The sequence below is a fragment of the Zingiber officinale genome, chromosome 6B (assembly GCF_018446385.1).
Source record: "Zingiber officinale cultivar Zhangliang chromosome 6B, Zo_v1.1, whole genome shotgun sequence".
Lineage (NCBI taxonomy): Eukaryota > Viridiplantae > Streptophyta > Magnoliopsida > Zingiberales > Zingiberaceae > Zingiber > Zingiber officinale.
The window spans coordinates 89,170,596-89,184,236 of NC_055996.1; the positions used below are offsets into that span (position 1 = coordinate 89,170,596).

At 51.0% G+C, this 13,641-nt stretch overlaps 1 protein-coding gene across 1 annotated transcript; it reads left to right on the forward strand.

Moving 5' to 3' along the window:
- The first annotated feature begins 250 nt into the window (after positions 1 to 250).
- Positions 251 to 2,031, forward strand: LOC121993035 (cytochrome P450 94C1-like). Its single transcript, XM_042547702.1, has one exon. It carries the CDS (start codon positions 335 to 337, stop codon positions 1,892 to 1,894), a length of 1,560 nt encoding a protein of 519 aa, XP_042403636.1. The 5' UTR covers positions 251 to 334; the 3' UTR covers positions 1,895 to 2,031.
- Positions 2,032 to 13,641: the final 11,610 nt, after the last annotated feature.

Sequence of the window (13,641 nt, forward strand, 5' to 3'; positions counted from 1 at the left end):
AATTTAATAGTCATGATTGAGTATTTATTTAAAAAAAAAAATCAATCTCTCTATCTGTTCTGTCTCTGTGATGGATTCATTCATCCTTATCTAACATCGCACACGTTTTTTGTTCTGTTTTCCGCCGGTGTTAGCGAACAGGAATTTATATATTTATGGCGACGACGAAGCAGACAAAAGAGCTTCCCTCGCTCATCCTCCAATCAGTTTTATATGGCTATATAATCACCGTCGCTCCCAATTCGTCGCCACTCCTGCGCATCCGCATTGGTTCGAGTGCCGAAATCATCGGGAACCGAAAGGGCGAGGAGGAAAATTAAAGGAGGCGTCGTCGATGGAATCGGAGGGGGGCAGGGTGGTGGGAGAGTACTACCTGTCGCTGGTTTTTTTCTGCTTCGCCGGAGCCTTTGTGCTCCTGGCGGCTGCGCTGAAGCTGCTGCGGTCGATGCAGTGGTGGTGCAGCTGCCCGGTGTGCGAGGCGTACGTGACGGGGTCCTGGACCGCCGCAGGGTTCGACAACCTCAGCGACTGGTACGCGCACCTGCTCCGCTGCTCCCCCACCCGGACCATCCACATCCACGTCCTCGGCAACATCGTCACCGCCGACCCCGCCAACGTGGAGCACATCCTCCGCGCCCGCTTCCCCATCTACCCCAAGGGCAAGCCCTTCTCCGCCATCCTCGGCGACCTCCTCGGCCGCGGCATCTTCAACGTGGACGGCCCCGACTGGCGCTTCCAGCAGAAGCTCTCCCGCGCCGAGCTCTGCTCGCCCGCCGTCCGCCTCTTCGCCGCCCGGGTCGTCGCCGCCGAGACCCGCGCCCGCCTCCTCCCGCTCCTCGAGCGCGCCGCCGAGACCGGCGAAACCCTCGATCTCCAGGACGTCTTCCGCCGCTTCGCCTTTGATAACATGTGCGCGATCGCGTTCGGGCTCGATCCGGGTTGTCTCCGGCTGTCGCTGCCCGCCTCGACGTTGGCCTCCGCGTTCGATGCGGCGTCCAGGCTGTCCGCGTGGCGGGCGACCGCCACGGTGCCGTTGGTTTGGAAGGCGAAGCGGTTGCTCCGGATCGGCTCCGAGAGGAAGCTTCGGGAAGCGATCGGAGTGGTGAACGTGCTGGCCAACGATCTCATCCGCGAGAGGAGGAAGCTGGGGTCCGCCAACGGCCAGGATCTGCTCTCGCGGTTCATGGGCGTCGTGGCTGACGACGACGAGTACCTGCGCGACATCGTGGTCAGCTTTCTCCTCGCGGGGCGGGACACCGTCGCCTCAGCGCTCACCAGCTTCTTCTGGCTGCTGGCGCGCCACGTGGAGGTGAGCAGCGCGATGCGGGAGGAGATCGATCGCGTCCTCTCGGGTAGCGGCGGCGAGGCCGTCGTCGTGACGGCGGATAAGATGAGGGAGATGCAGTACGTGCACGCGGCGATCTTCGAAAGCATGCGGCTCTTCCCGCCGGTGCAGTTCGACTCCAAGTTCTGCACGGCGGACGACGTGCTGCCGGACGGGACGGCGGTGCGACGAGGGACGCGGGTGACGTACCACGCCTACGCCATGGGGCGGATGGAGGAGCTGTGGGGGGAGGACTGCGGCGACTTCCGCCCGCAGCGCTGGCTGCGGGGCGAGGGAGGGGTCTTCGCGCCGGAGAGCGCCTACAAGTACCCGGTCTTCCAAGGCGGCTACCGCGTCTGCCTCGGCAAGGAGATGGCCATCATGGAGATGAAGACGGTGGCGGTCGCGGTGGTCCGTCGCTTCGATTTCGAGGTGTTGGGCGGCGAAGGGCGGAAGACTCCCAAGTTCGCTCCGGGGCTCACGGCGTCGCTCGCTGGCGGGCTGCCGGTCCGAGTTCGCCGGCGCGACGGGCGGCGCATGCCATCGATAGCTAGTGCGCCAAGTGTATAGAATTTAGGCACGTGGAATACTGTTTACTGATTGCAAAATGTGGTGGAAGAAGAAAAGAATCATTAAATAATTAAATAATTAAATAATTAAATAAATAAATAAATAGAGATGGTGTCATGATTCCTGCTATTTCAAAATTATGATGTCTGCCACTAAATTGGTGGCTAAACTACTTACTTATCTTATTAGATTCAAAAATAAAAATCCTCCATTTTTATATTTTCACAGTCTGAAATTAAAAAACTGAAAAATTAAATATTAAATAGGGAGGTGTGGCAAGCAATATAGTTGTTGAAATAGACTATCGCCTATTATATAAATAACATGATTGGAATATTTGCCAATGTCCTTTCCTTTGGCACATGTTCTAATCCATTGTTTAATCTCCTTTGGGATTAATAGTTATTAGTGTTGTGGTGGCCGAGTACTCTTTGCTATTCTCGGGTCCAACGAATAAATTCCTATTCAAGGTCAACACGTGGTTAGATGGTGTCGGTTTTGTCCGACGATGCTTAAATAAATGAGACTTGGTGAAAGACGTAAGTGAAAATCCTGTGGAATAAAAGAGATTGTTAAAAGAGCAAAATCTCTTTCTTCATTCTTCAATATAATTATCAATCTTCTTTTATAACTTGTACTAAATAACACATCGATCTCTCCTCTCCGTGACGACTAGCATTCGTCATTATGAGTCATCTTCATTATTGGTCACCTTTTCTTAAAATGTTTCATTTTCAGATTAAGCTCTCGTCTCCAAAAATTTTCGAACCCCCTGGGTTCGAATCCCACGTGCGAAGCACCAAATGACTCAAAATCTTATACACTCGAGTCCCGAGCACCACACGATTCCGAGCATCACATCCTCTTCCTCCTTTTGGGTCCGATTTGGTCGGACCCATCCTTCGGATTTTCCGACTTCTCTAATCACAGATCATTACGGACGGTATCAATTGCCATTACACCACGAGTTTGTGGTAATGGAATCCTCCCTGATCATTCTCAGTCGCTTAATGTCAGTCGATTCATTGAACTGCAGCAAACAATACGATGAATGAGACCAGTGACAATCCTTGTCCGGAAAAGGTTAATAAAAATGACACAGTGATAGTGAGTCAACCATGTGTTTGTTTGACCTCAACCATCCACTGGCATGTTCTTCTCTCGGAAGATGAGTGATCTGTATGCTCAGTGCTGTTACTGATGATGCTCCTCGTTTGTCATTTCAGTTGCTGTACAACTTTCGTTGGCTGTCACTCACTCGTTGGGATTCCTCTGCCACTTCCTGATAAAAGGAGATGGCGCATTCCACACTTAGATTGATTAAGACCTATTCAATCGAATTAATATCAGTAGACTGCTATATATATTCTGAGGACAGAAAGCAGTTGTAAGTTAATAGCCTTGAATTGTGAGGTGCAACAACCGTCCCTATAGAAATAATAATGACATTTGGCATCATAATTAAGGTTAACATTAATCAATAGCATATTATTTATTTATTTTTTTTGCTAGTGATTCATGTCTATCTTAATAAATATCTTTATAGTGTATTTTAGATGACACTTAAGTTTTAATGATATCACTAAAAACCATCCTAGAAAGAGACGTCTTTTTAGATCCTCCTCGTATTTCTAATATTTTATGATGTCGTTATACAATATCAATACTAATTTTAAAAACTATCATAATATAAAAATATAATGACATTATAAAAATATTATAAAAATTATATTTTAGAAAATTTGTATATACATTGTTATTATCATAATAAGGATAAATTTAAATATCACTTAAACTCATTTATTTTGATAGTAAAAATTGTGTAATGATAAATTTTAAAAATGTCAACTTATATAATGATATTAATAAATATCATTTATAATAATTTATAAAGATATTAAAAATTATCACAAATATTTATTTGAAATATATAACCTGAATTCAAAATTTATATATCTTCATAATACATCTACCATTTAGAATATAAAAAATTTACAAAATATAATTTAAAGTGCTAATATAAAATTTTTATTTATCTAACAATCATTTGAGTCAAATTTATAAACAATGATAAGTTATTTACATCCAAAACTAATTGTATACTATATTCAAAATATTAAATTTTTGAACTAACAAAGTCTTTTAAAATAAAAACTCAATTAGTTGAACCATCTTCAATTATCATTGATCCTGTCCGAATCGCTGAATCAACGGACGCTGGGCACGTGGTGCTCTCCTAGTTGCTAACGTAGATCTCCGACCGGTCGTACGGAGCTCCGGCGAACCTGCAAAGAAGTTGGGCCGGGAAGGGGTTCCCGGCGACGACCCTCCGACGCTCAAGTCAAGCAAGTGGACAGCAAAGAAGTGACTCCGAATATCAGAGAATGCGTACATCCGATGAAGTGTGAGGCTCCTTATATAGAGCTGGGAAGAGGCTCACGCACACATACCGAGGCGAATACGTGTCCTCAGCCCATACCTCAGTATGAGCTTGTTAGCAAAGCTTACCTGACAACATACTGTTGCAGTCCAAGCACTTCTCTGATGGGACAACGGAACCCTCTGCCATAAGATCCTGCGTATGGCCTCCTCGTCAAACATACCCGCTGTCAGAAGATGTTCCCCTGTCCTTTTCTCCTTTTACTCTATGCAGAGCGTTCGACCGGTCGGCAGTTCCCTCGCGTCCGACCGGTCGTATGTGCTGGTCCGCTCGGGAGATTCCCGGTCGTGTGCTGTGTGGACTGTTCGCAGTATTGCTACTTTATGCCTTCGGCCGAGCGGGTTACCCGCTCGGCCATACGACTCTGTTCAACATGAGCGTCGGAACCCCGACTCCCCGCCGGGGTGTCTTTGCTTCCGCTCGGAACATTCGGCCAGTCGCCCCAATCTTTATCCGCTCGGCAAAGCTTCTGGTTGGCCTTTTACCTTTCAACCTCCACGTGGCGTTGACTCTGCTAAAGGGGGTCCCCCATTCTTACTGCCGGATCACTTGCCTCCCCTTCAAGTCTAGTCGAAGGAGGCGATTAGTCCGACTGACTGGACCATCAGTTGAGCCGAGCGGCATCCTGCAACTACCATCTGCTCGGAAACAAGGGGGCAGCTAAAACTCCAGTCAACGCCAACATTCCTCAGCATCTCTTCGAAGTTTCCGCCAATCTCCATCATTAAGGTCGAGCACGCGCTCATTAAATGCGCTCCAGTGGCTGAATGCCACGTGGTGATGCTGCCGTCATCGTATGGTGGTGGCGTGGTATTCTGACGGGATCGAGGCGGTTCGAAATGAATGGTGCGATGCGTGCTCCGGTTCTCGCGACCTGGATCCGACGGTGGAGGCCGCTCGGGCTCCACCCTATAAAGCCTTCTCTTCTTTCCTTCGCCTCACTTCTGCTGTCGCGTGCTCACTGCTTCTTCTCGCGTTCCAACTTTCCGACGATCTCGCTCTTCTAGTTTCGACGATCTCCGGTGCTCTTTCTTCGATCCTCCTTATTCTCTGTAAGGCTCTTCCTCTTTCTCTTTGGTTCTTGTGTTCTCTCTGCACTTCTTTCCCGAGTTTCGATCCTCGGGGCCTCGTTTCGTTTGCTGTCTTCTTTTTACCTTTCTTTGCCTTTTTTGATTCTATCCGTTCGGACAATGGCCCATTCCTCTCCGTCCCAAGACCAAACCCTCGGCCCATGGTACACTACCATGGAGTCGCGCTTCGATCGGTGCAACGCCGATGTTCTGATTAATAGTTTTGACATCCCCTCCGACCTTGAAATCATTCTACCCACAGATTTCGCTCGGCCACACAAACCGCCGCGCGGAGCTTTCTGTGTTTTCCGTGACCAGTTTACAGCCGGTCTGCGATTTTCGATCCATCCCTTCTTTGTAGAAGTTTGCAACTTTTTCGGCATTCCGCTTGGAAGCCTAGTCCCCAATACCTTCCGCCTCCTATGCGGCGTTGTCGTCTTATTCAAGATCCATAACATTCCCCTCCGACCGGAGGTCTTCTATTATTTCTATTACCCTAAACAGTCCTAGCCGGGCACTTACATGTTTCAGGCTCGGCCCGGTTTAGTTTTCTTCAATAAACTTCCTTCTTCCAATAAGCATTGGAAAGAATTCTACTTTTATATTCGCCTTCCCGAGCGGGCTTCCTTCCGAACCCAATGGCAGGTCGGAAATCCTCTCTCCCCAGAACTCAAAAGATTCAAGACCCGGCCGGATTATCTTCACGCCGCCAACATGCTTGCCGGTCTGCGGTTTGACATCAACAAATTCCTTCCAGAAGGGGTTATGTACATATTCGGGCTGAGTCCGATCAGAACACCCCTCCTGAGCGGCTTCGGTAAGAATTTTACTTGTACATTTGTCTTGCTTACTAACTGATTTTTTCCTTTTTCCTTTGCAGCGAATATTGTCATGGAATCGGTGATGGCTCGTATTCTGAAGAGGAAGGCGGCGGCACTTGAAGCCGCGGCGGCCAAAGAAATGGAGACGCTCGGCATCCAGCCGGTCGACTCTAATGAAGAAGAGAGCGGGACAAATGCTGGGGAGTCGGCCGCTTAGGCTTCTCTCCCAGAGCCAACGGCTGGCGCAACTGTTAGCCAAGAGCCTTCCGCTCGGGAGGAAGGCTCCGCTCCGGAAGAAGAGCGGCCTCCCAAACAAAAGAGGCGCCGAGTGGAGACTCCCCTTCTGTCAGCCACGTCCGCGGTTCAACCGTCCGCCCGGGTCACTACAAGCGCTCGCGGCAAGGCTCCAGAGGTCGAGGCTATTTCGTCCGACCGGACCCCATCTCAATTGGACGCGTCGGCGGACCCTCTTGAGGCCGTTCCCATCAGCGTCCTTCCGCCCGCTTCCCGCCGAGTCCAGCGTTCAACAATTTTATCTCAAATTTCGGCGTCGGCCTCCGATCCTCTTCCATCCTCCGCTCGGACGACCCCAGGTCATGACCGCACTGTTAGGGTCACCCTGCATCTTCCCACCGAGGAGATTTTACCCGAGTCCGAGCGGCCAACTGCGCCTGAGCACATAATCACCCTGAAGGGGCCCTAGCTGAAATGTGGGCCGATGCTCGGGCCCGCGTTGCTCTGATTCCGCTCAAGAACCTGGCCAACAGCCATATGCAAGAGGCCACCGGGGTAAGTGTATTTTCTTTTAGATCTTTTATGCGATATTTCCGATCGGCTTATTAATGATTTCGTTAACTGCAGAGATGGGTAGAGGAGATAGCTGTCTCCAACCGCCTGGCGATGGTGGACGAAGAATTAAGAATACTGAAGGCTGCAGGAGGTCCGCCCGACTCCCAAGGCCCCTCTTACTCTGAGCTACAGAAAGAGCTTAAGAAGGCCCAAGACTTGTTGACGGCCGAGCAGAAGAAGACGGCCGATCAGGCCCACATATTGGCCGAGCTCGAGCGCGTGAATAAATCTCTAGATCGCAAGATAAGCCTGGCGACTGAGCGGAAGAACACGGCTATCTCCGATCTGGAGAAAAAGAATGTCGAGGCTCGGGGCTTGGAGTAGAGAGTTAAAGAGCTGATAGACCAACTGGTCGGCGAGAAGGTGGCCCGCTCGGCAGAGGCGAATAAGCAAAAGGACGAGCTTAAAACTCTGCAGGAGTCCCTCGCTGCCTCCCAAGCGGCCTTTAAAGAATATCAAGAGGTCGAGCCAAGCCGGGTCGCCGCCCTGAGACAGAATTACATCCGCTCGCCCGAATTTTCGGAGAAAGTTTGCGAGCGGATGTACACTGCCTTTGACCTTGCTATGACCGCCACCACAACATATTTGAAGTCCAAGGGTCTTCTTCCCAACTCTGCTCTCATCCCGGCCGCAAATCAAGTGGCGCTCCTCGACAACATCCCGAAGGATCTTTACGATTATCTGGAATAGAAGTTTATATGTAATTCGGCCGCTCGGCCAAAGACTATCCTTTTTTGTCATTTGGCCGCTCGGCTTTAGTTTCTATAATATCCTTTTGCTTGCTTTGTCCTTTTGCTAGTCAATATGTGTGCTGTCCGCTCGCTACTTATCACACCTCTCTTGTGTTCGAAAGGGATTTTTACGAAGTATTTTGCGCAACTTTTCCGCTCGGCTGAATATGTCTTGCTTCGACAGAAGAGGTTGTTCGCTGGATTTTGATGAAGTACCTTTGGGTACTGGGCCGAGCGGAACGTACAGGCGGTCGAACGATATTGACGGCGAGTACCTTTGGGTACTTGTTCACAAGTCCTCTTTATTGCCTTCGTCCGGCCGGAGGGTTTATAGTCGCCGGCTCGACTCTCGATTTTTAACGTCGGAGCTCGACGGTCTTCCGTTCGGAGGGTTTATAGTCGCCGGCTCGACTCTCGATTTTTAACGTCGGAGCTCCGGCCGGAGGGTTTATAGTCGCCGGCTCGACTCTCGATTTTTAACGTCGGAGCTCGACGGTCTTCCGTTCGGAGGGTTTATAGTCGCCGGCTCGACTCTCGATTTTTAACGTCGGAGCTCGACGGTCTTCCGCTCGGAGGGTTTATAGTCGCCGGCTCGACTCTCGATTTTTAACGTCGGAGCTCGACGGCCATCCGGCCGGAGGGTTTATAGACGCCGGTTCATCTCTCGATTTTTAATGTCGGAGCTCGACGGTCTTCTCGGATTTATAGTCGCGGCTCGACTCTCGATTTTAACGTCGGAGCTCGGCGGTCTTCCTCTCGGAGGTTTATAGTCATGGCTCGACTCTCGATATTTAACGTCGGGCTCGACGGTCTTCCTCTCGGAGGGTTTATAATCGCCGGCTCGACTCGATATTTAACGTCGAGCTCGGCGGTCTTCCGGCCGGAGGGTTTATAGACGCCGGTTCGTCTCGATTTTTAATGTCGGAGCTCGATGGTCTTCGGTCGGATGGTTTATAGGCGGTTCATCTCGATTTTTAACGTCGGGCTCGGTCTTTACGGCGAGGGTTTATAGACGCCGGTTCGTCTCTCAATTTTTAACGTCGGACTTGGCCTTCTGCTCGGATGGTTTATAGACGCCGGTTCGTCTCTCGATTTTTAACGTCGGAGCTCGACGGTCTTCCGGCCGGAGGGTTTATAGACGCCGGTTCGTCTCTCAATTTTTAACGTCGGAGCTTGACGGTCTTCCGCTCGGAGGGTTTATAGTCGCCGGCTCGACTCTCGATTTTTAACATCGGAGCTCGACGGTCTTCCACTCGGAGGGTTTATAGTCGCCAGCTCGACTCTCGATATTTAACTTCGGAGCTCAACGATCTTCCGCTCGGAGGGTTTATAGTCGCCGGCTCGACTCTCGATATTTAACGTCGGAGCTCGACGGTCTTCCGCTCGGAGGATTTATAGTCGCCGGCTCGACTCTCGATATTTAACGTCGGAGCTCGACGGTCTTCCGCTCGGAGGGTTTATAGTCGCCGGCTCGACTCTAGATATTTAACGTCGGAGCTCGACGACCTTTAAGGCTAATTTTAACACTGCCGTTCGGCGAAGCTATCTGCCATCCTTTATCATTTTGCTTCCTGCATTACAAGGACAGAGGCGACCACAACATATGTAAAATTACATCAACGCACCTCTCACCCAGCTCGGTACGGCTGGAGATGATTCACGCTCCATGGTCGATCTAGCTGCCGTCTGTCTTCATCCTCCAAATAATAAGCACCCGAGCGGAGCTTTTTGATGACTTTGAAGGGGTCCGCCCAAGGAGCCTCCAGCTTGCCGACGTCGCTGACCGGCTTTACTTTCTTCCAGACAAGGTCGCCAACTTGGAATGCTCTAGGGATCACGCGCCGGTTGTAGTTCTGCTTCATTCTTTGCCGGTACGCCATCAACCGGACGGACGCCTTGGCTCGCTCCTCGTCGACCAAATCCAGCTCCATGTTACTCTGCTCGGCGTTATCATCATCATAATTCTGGATCCGGATGGACTCGACACCAACTTCAACCGGGATCACCGCTTCGCCGCCATACACCAAATTGAATGGCGTGACGCCCGTTCCTTCCTTCGTGGTTGTGCGGATAGCCCATAAGACGCCCGGCAGCTCGTCCACCCAGCTTCCTCCCATGTGGTCGAGCCGAGCCCGAAGAATGCCAAGAATCTCCCGATTGACTACCTCTGCTTTGCCGTTGCTCTGGGGATACGCCACGGAAGTAAAGTGTTGCTCGATGCCATAACTTTCGCACCATTCTTCGAGCTGCTTCCCTACGAATTGTCGTCCATTATCAGATACGAGCCGGCGAGGGATGCCGAACCGACAGATTATATGCTGCCAGATAAACTTTTTGACCATCTGCTCGGTGATCTTGGCTAGCGGCTCGGCCTCCATCCATTTGGAAAAATAGTCGACCGCCATTAGTAGAAATTTCCGCTGCCCGTTCGCCATAGGAAACGAACCCACAATATCCATTCCCCATTGGTCGAACGGACAGGACACGGTAGCTACTTTCATTTCCTCCGCCGGTCGGTGGGAGAAGTTGTGATACTTCTGGCAGGAAAGGCACGTCGCGACGGTCCGAGCGGCGTCTGCTTGTAGGGTTGGCCAAAAGTATCCGGCCAGCAGGATCTTCTTAGCCAGCGATCGTCCGCCCGGATGCCCTCCGCACGATCCTTGATGCACTTCTTGGAGGATGTACGCCACGTCTTCCGAGCTCACGCATTTCAAAAGCGGGCGGGAGAAAGCCTTCTTGTAGAGTTGGTCTCCAATGAGTGTGAACCGGCCGGCTCTCCTCCTCAGTAGCTGGGCTTCATCCCGGTCGGACGGTGTAGCACCCGAGCGGAGAAACTCCATGATGGGTGTCCTCCAATCGCTCGGAAACGTGAGGCCCTACATCCGGTCGACGTGCGCCACCAAAGATACTTGTTCAATTGGCTGCTGAATGACGACCGGAGATATTGAACTTACGAGTTTAGCTAGCTCATCTGCAGCCTGGTTCTCCGCTCGGGGTATCTTTTGGATAATAACCTCTCTAAAGTTGGCCTTGAGCTTTTCAAAGGCCTCAGCGTAGAGCTTGAGCCGAGCATTGTTAATCTCAAAAGTGCCTGAGAGTTGCTGAGCGGCCAACTGGGAGTCTGAATGAATTGTCACCCGACTGGCTCCTACATGCCGGGCTGCTTGCAGGCCGGCTATGAGGGCTTCGTACTCCGCTTCGTTCTTCTTGTGGAGATAGCAATACTACACCAATCCCGCTCCCGAGCCGAGTGGACGATCCATCCACAAATATTTTCCACATAGCTTCAGGCTCTGGCTTTTGTACTTCTGTGACAAAATCTGCCAAGGACTGCGCCTTTATCGCCGAATGGGGTTGATACTGAATGTCGAATTCGCTCAACTCCGTGGTCCATTTGATGAGCCGTCCGAACGCCTCTGGGTTCAACAACACTCTTCCCAAAGGGCTATTCGTCCGGACGATGATAGTATGCGCCAAGAAATAGGGGCGAAGTCTCCGAGCGGCGAGGACCAAAGCAAAAGCCAGCTTCTCGAGCCCAGTGTAGCGAGATTCAGCGTCTTTTAAAATATGGCTTAAGAAATACACGGGCTCTTCTCCGCTCGCCCTCACTAATGCCGAGCCCACTGCTTGCTCAGTTGAAGATAGATAGATACAAAGTGGATCACCCACAACTGGCTTGGCTAGCACAGGCAAAGAGTTCAGAATTGTCAATTCTTCGAACGCCCGATCGCATTCTTCATCCCAATGAAACTTAGTGGCTTTGCGCAGGATTTTGAAAAACGGGAGGCTCCGGTTGGCTGTCTTTGAGATGAATCTGGACAGTGCTGTTATCCGACCGGTCAAGCGCTACACTTCCCTCAGATTTCTTGGGGGCTGCATATCTTGCAATGCTTTCACCTTGCTGGGATTTGCCTTGATGCCCCGCTCGGTCACTATATAGCCCAAAAATCGCCCGCCTTTTGCTCCGAACAGACACTTCTGAGGGTTCATCTTAACTCCATACTGCCTCAGCGTTCGAAAAGTCTCTTCCATGTCTTTCAAGAGATCGGCCGCTCGGACGGACTTGATGAGAATATCATCCACGTATACTTCCAAATTTCGTCCGATCTGCTCCTTGAACACTTTGTTCATCAAGCGCTGGTAAGTTGCTCCCGCGTTCTTCAGTCCGAATGGCATCACATTGTAGCAATAAGTGTCGTCGGCTGTAACGAAGCTGACCTTCTCTTGATCCTCTCGGGCGAGCGGCACTTGATGGTAGCCCTGATAAGCGTCGAGCATGCATATCAACTCGCAGCCGGCTATGGAGTCCACCAGTTGATCGATCCGGGGCAGAGGATAAAAATCCTTCGGGCACGCTTTGTTGAGATCCCGGAAATCGATGCACACTCTCCACTTGTTGCCCGGCTTAGAGACTAGTACCACGTTCGCCAACTAGCTCGGGAACCAGACCTCGCGTATGTGGCCGGCTTCTAGGAGCTTCTCGACTTCCGCTCGGATTATGACATTTTGTTCGGCGCTGAAGTCCCTCTTCCTTTGCTTCACCGGCCGAGCGTCCGGTCGGACGTGAAGTTCGTGCTGCGCTATACTCGGCGAAATTCCGGGTAGCTCATGCGTTGACCAAAAGAAGACATCATAGTTTCTCTCGAGGCATTTGATCACTTCCTCTTTCTGGCTTGCTTCCAGATCGACAGCAATGAATGTGGTGGCCTCCGATCGGGTCGGGTGAATCTGCACTTCCTCTTTATCTTCATAAACCAAAGAGGGGGGTTTTTCGGTTATAGCGTTCACCTCGATCCGTAGCGTCTTCCGAGCGGAATTTAATTCAGCTCGGACCATCTCGACGTAGCATCGCCGAGCCGCCAGTTGATCTCCTCATACTTCTCCCACTTTATCTTCCACTGGGAACTTGATTTTCTGGTGGAAAGTGGAGACGGCCGCCCGGAACTCGCTGAGCGCCGGTCGCCCCAAGATAACGTTATCTTTGAGGAGAGTCGACCACGGCCAAGTTTGCGATCCAGCGTCCTTTTGGCGGCTCCTCTCAATGAAATGGCGGCGGATCTGCCCGTCAGAACTTCATGCCGTAAACCCGTGAGGTCATGGGCGGCTCGATCAATTTGCGGTTGGTCGAGGCCTTTTTGAATATAATATTGACCGAGCTTCTGTATCAAAAACGTGGTGAATAGTATAATTAGCTATTACCGCTTTGATGAGGAGGCCGTCATCATGCGGCACTTCAATTCCCTCCAAAAACTGATTTCGGGTTCGCTCATCCGTTCTTGGGCTGCGGTAAACGGCATGGATCTGAAGGCTCGCCTTCCTTGTTACATTGGAGTCTCCTCCATTGGCCCTTGACTATAATGTTGATTTCACCTCGGGAAGTGTTGTTTCTATTTTCTTCTTCCCGAGCGTACGATCTAGGCCGCTCCCTAGACATCCGGGGATTCTCACGCCTCGGAGTATGATGCCGCTCGGGAGTCTGTCTTTGCCGCCTGTCGGGTATCATCCGATCGGCTTCACGAGGTCTCTGTCGCCTGTCGGATGATGGCGATCGACGGTCGCCACTCCGGGGAACGGGGTGGGCAATCAGAGGAAGGCTCCGGCAATCTCTTGTGTTGTGCGTGTCCATTCGGTGGAATGAGCAAAACATTGGGGGTCCATACCTTCTTTTTTGGTTTGGGCCGCTCGGCAAATACTTCTTGAATGGCGTGGGATCTTGCCTGTTGCGGTGGGTGAGCTGCTTTAGCTCGCGGTCCTCTGGGCGGCTGATGAGCAGTATGAGGCTTCCGCTCGGCAGGGGTTGACCGCTCAGTTGAAACTTCTTTTCTTCGGGCCGTCT

What these genes read in the sequence shown, in the direction of transcription:
- LOC121993035 (XM_042547702.1), top strand. Translation starts at nt 335, where the DNA reads ATGGAATCGGAGGGGGGCAGGGTGGTGGGAGAGTACTACCTGTCGCTG.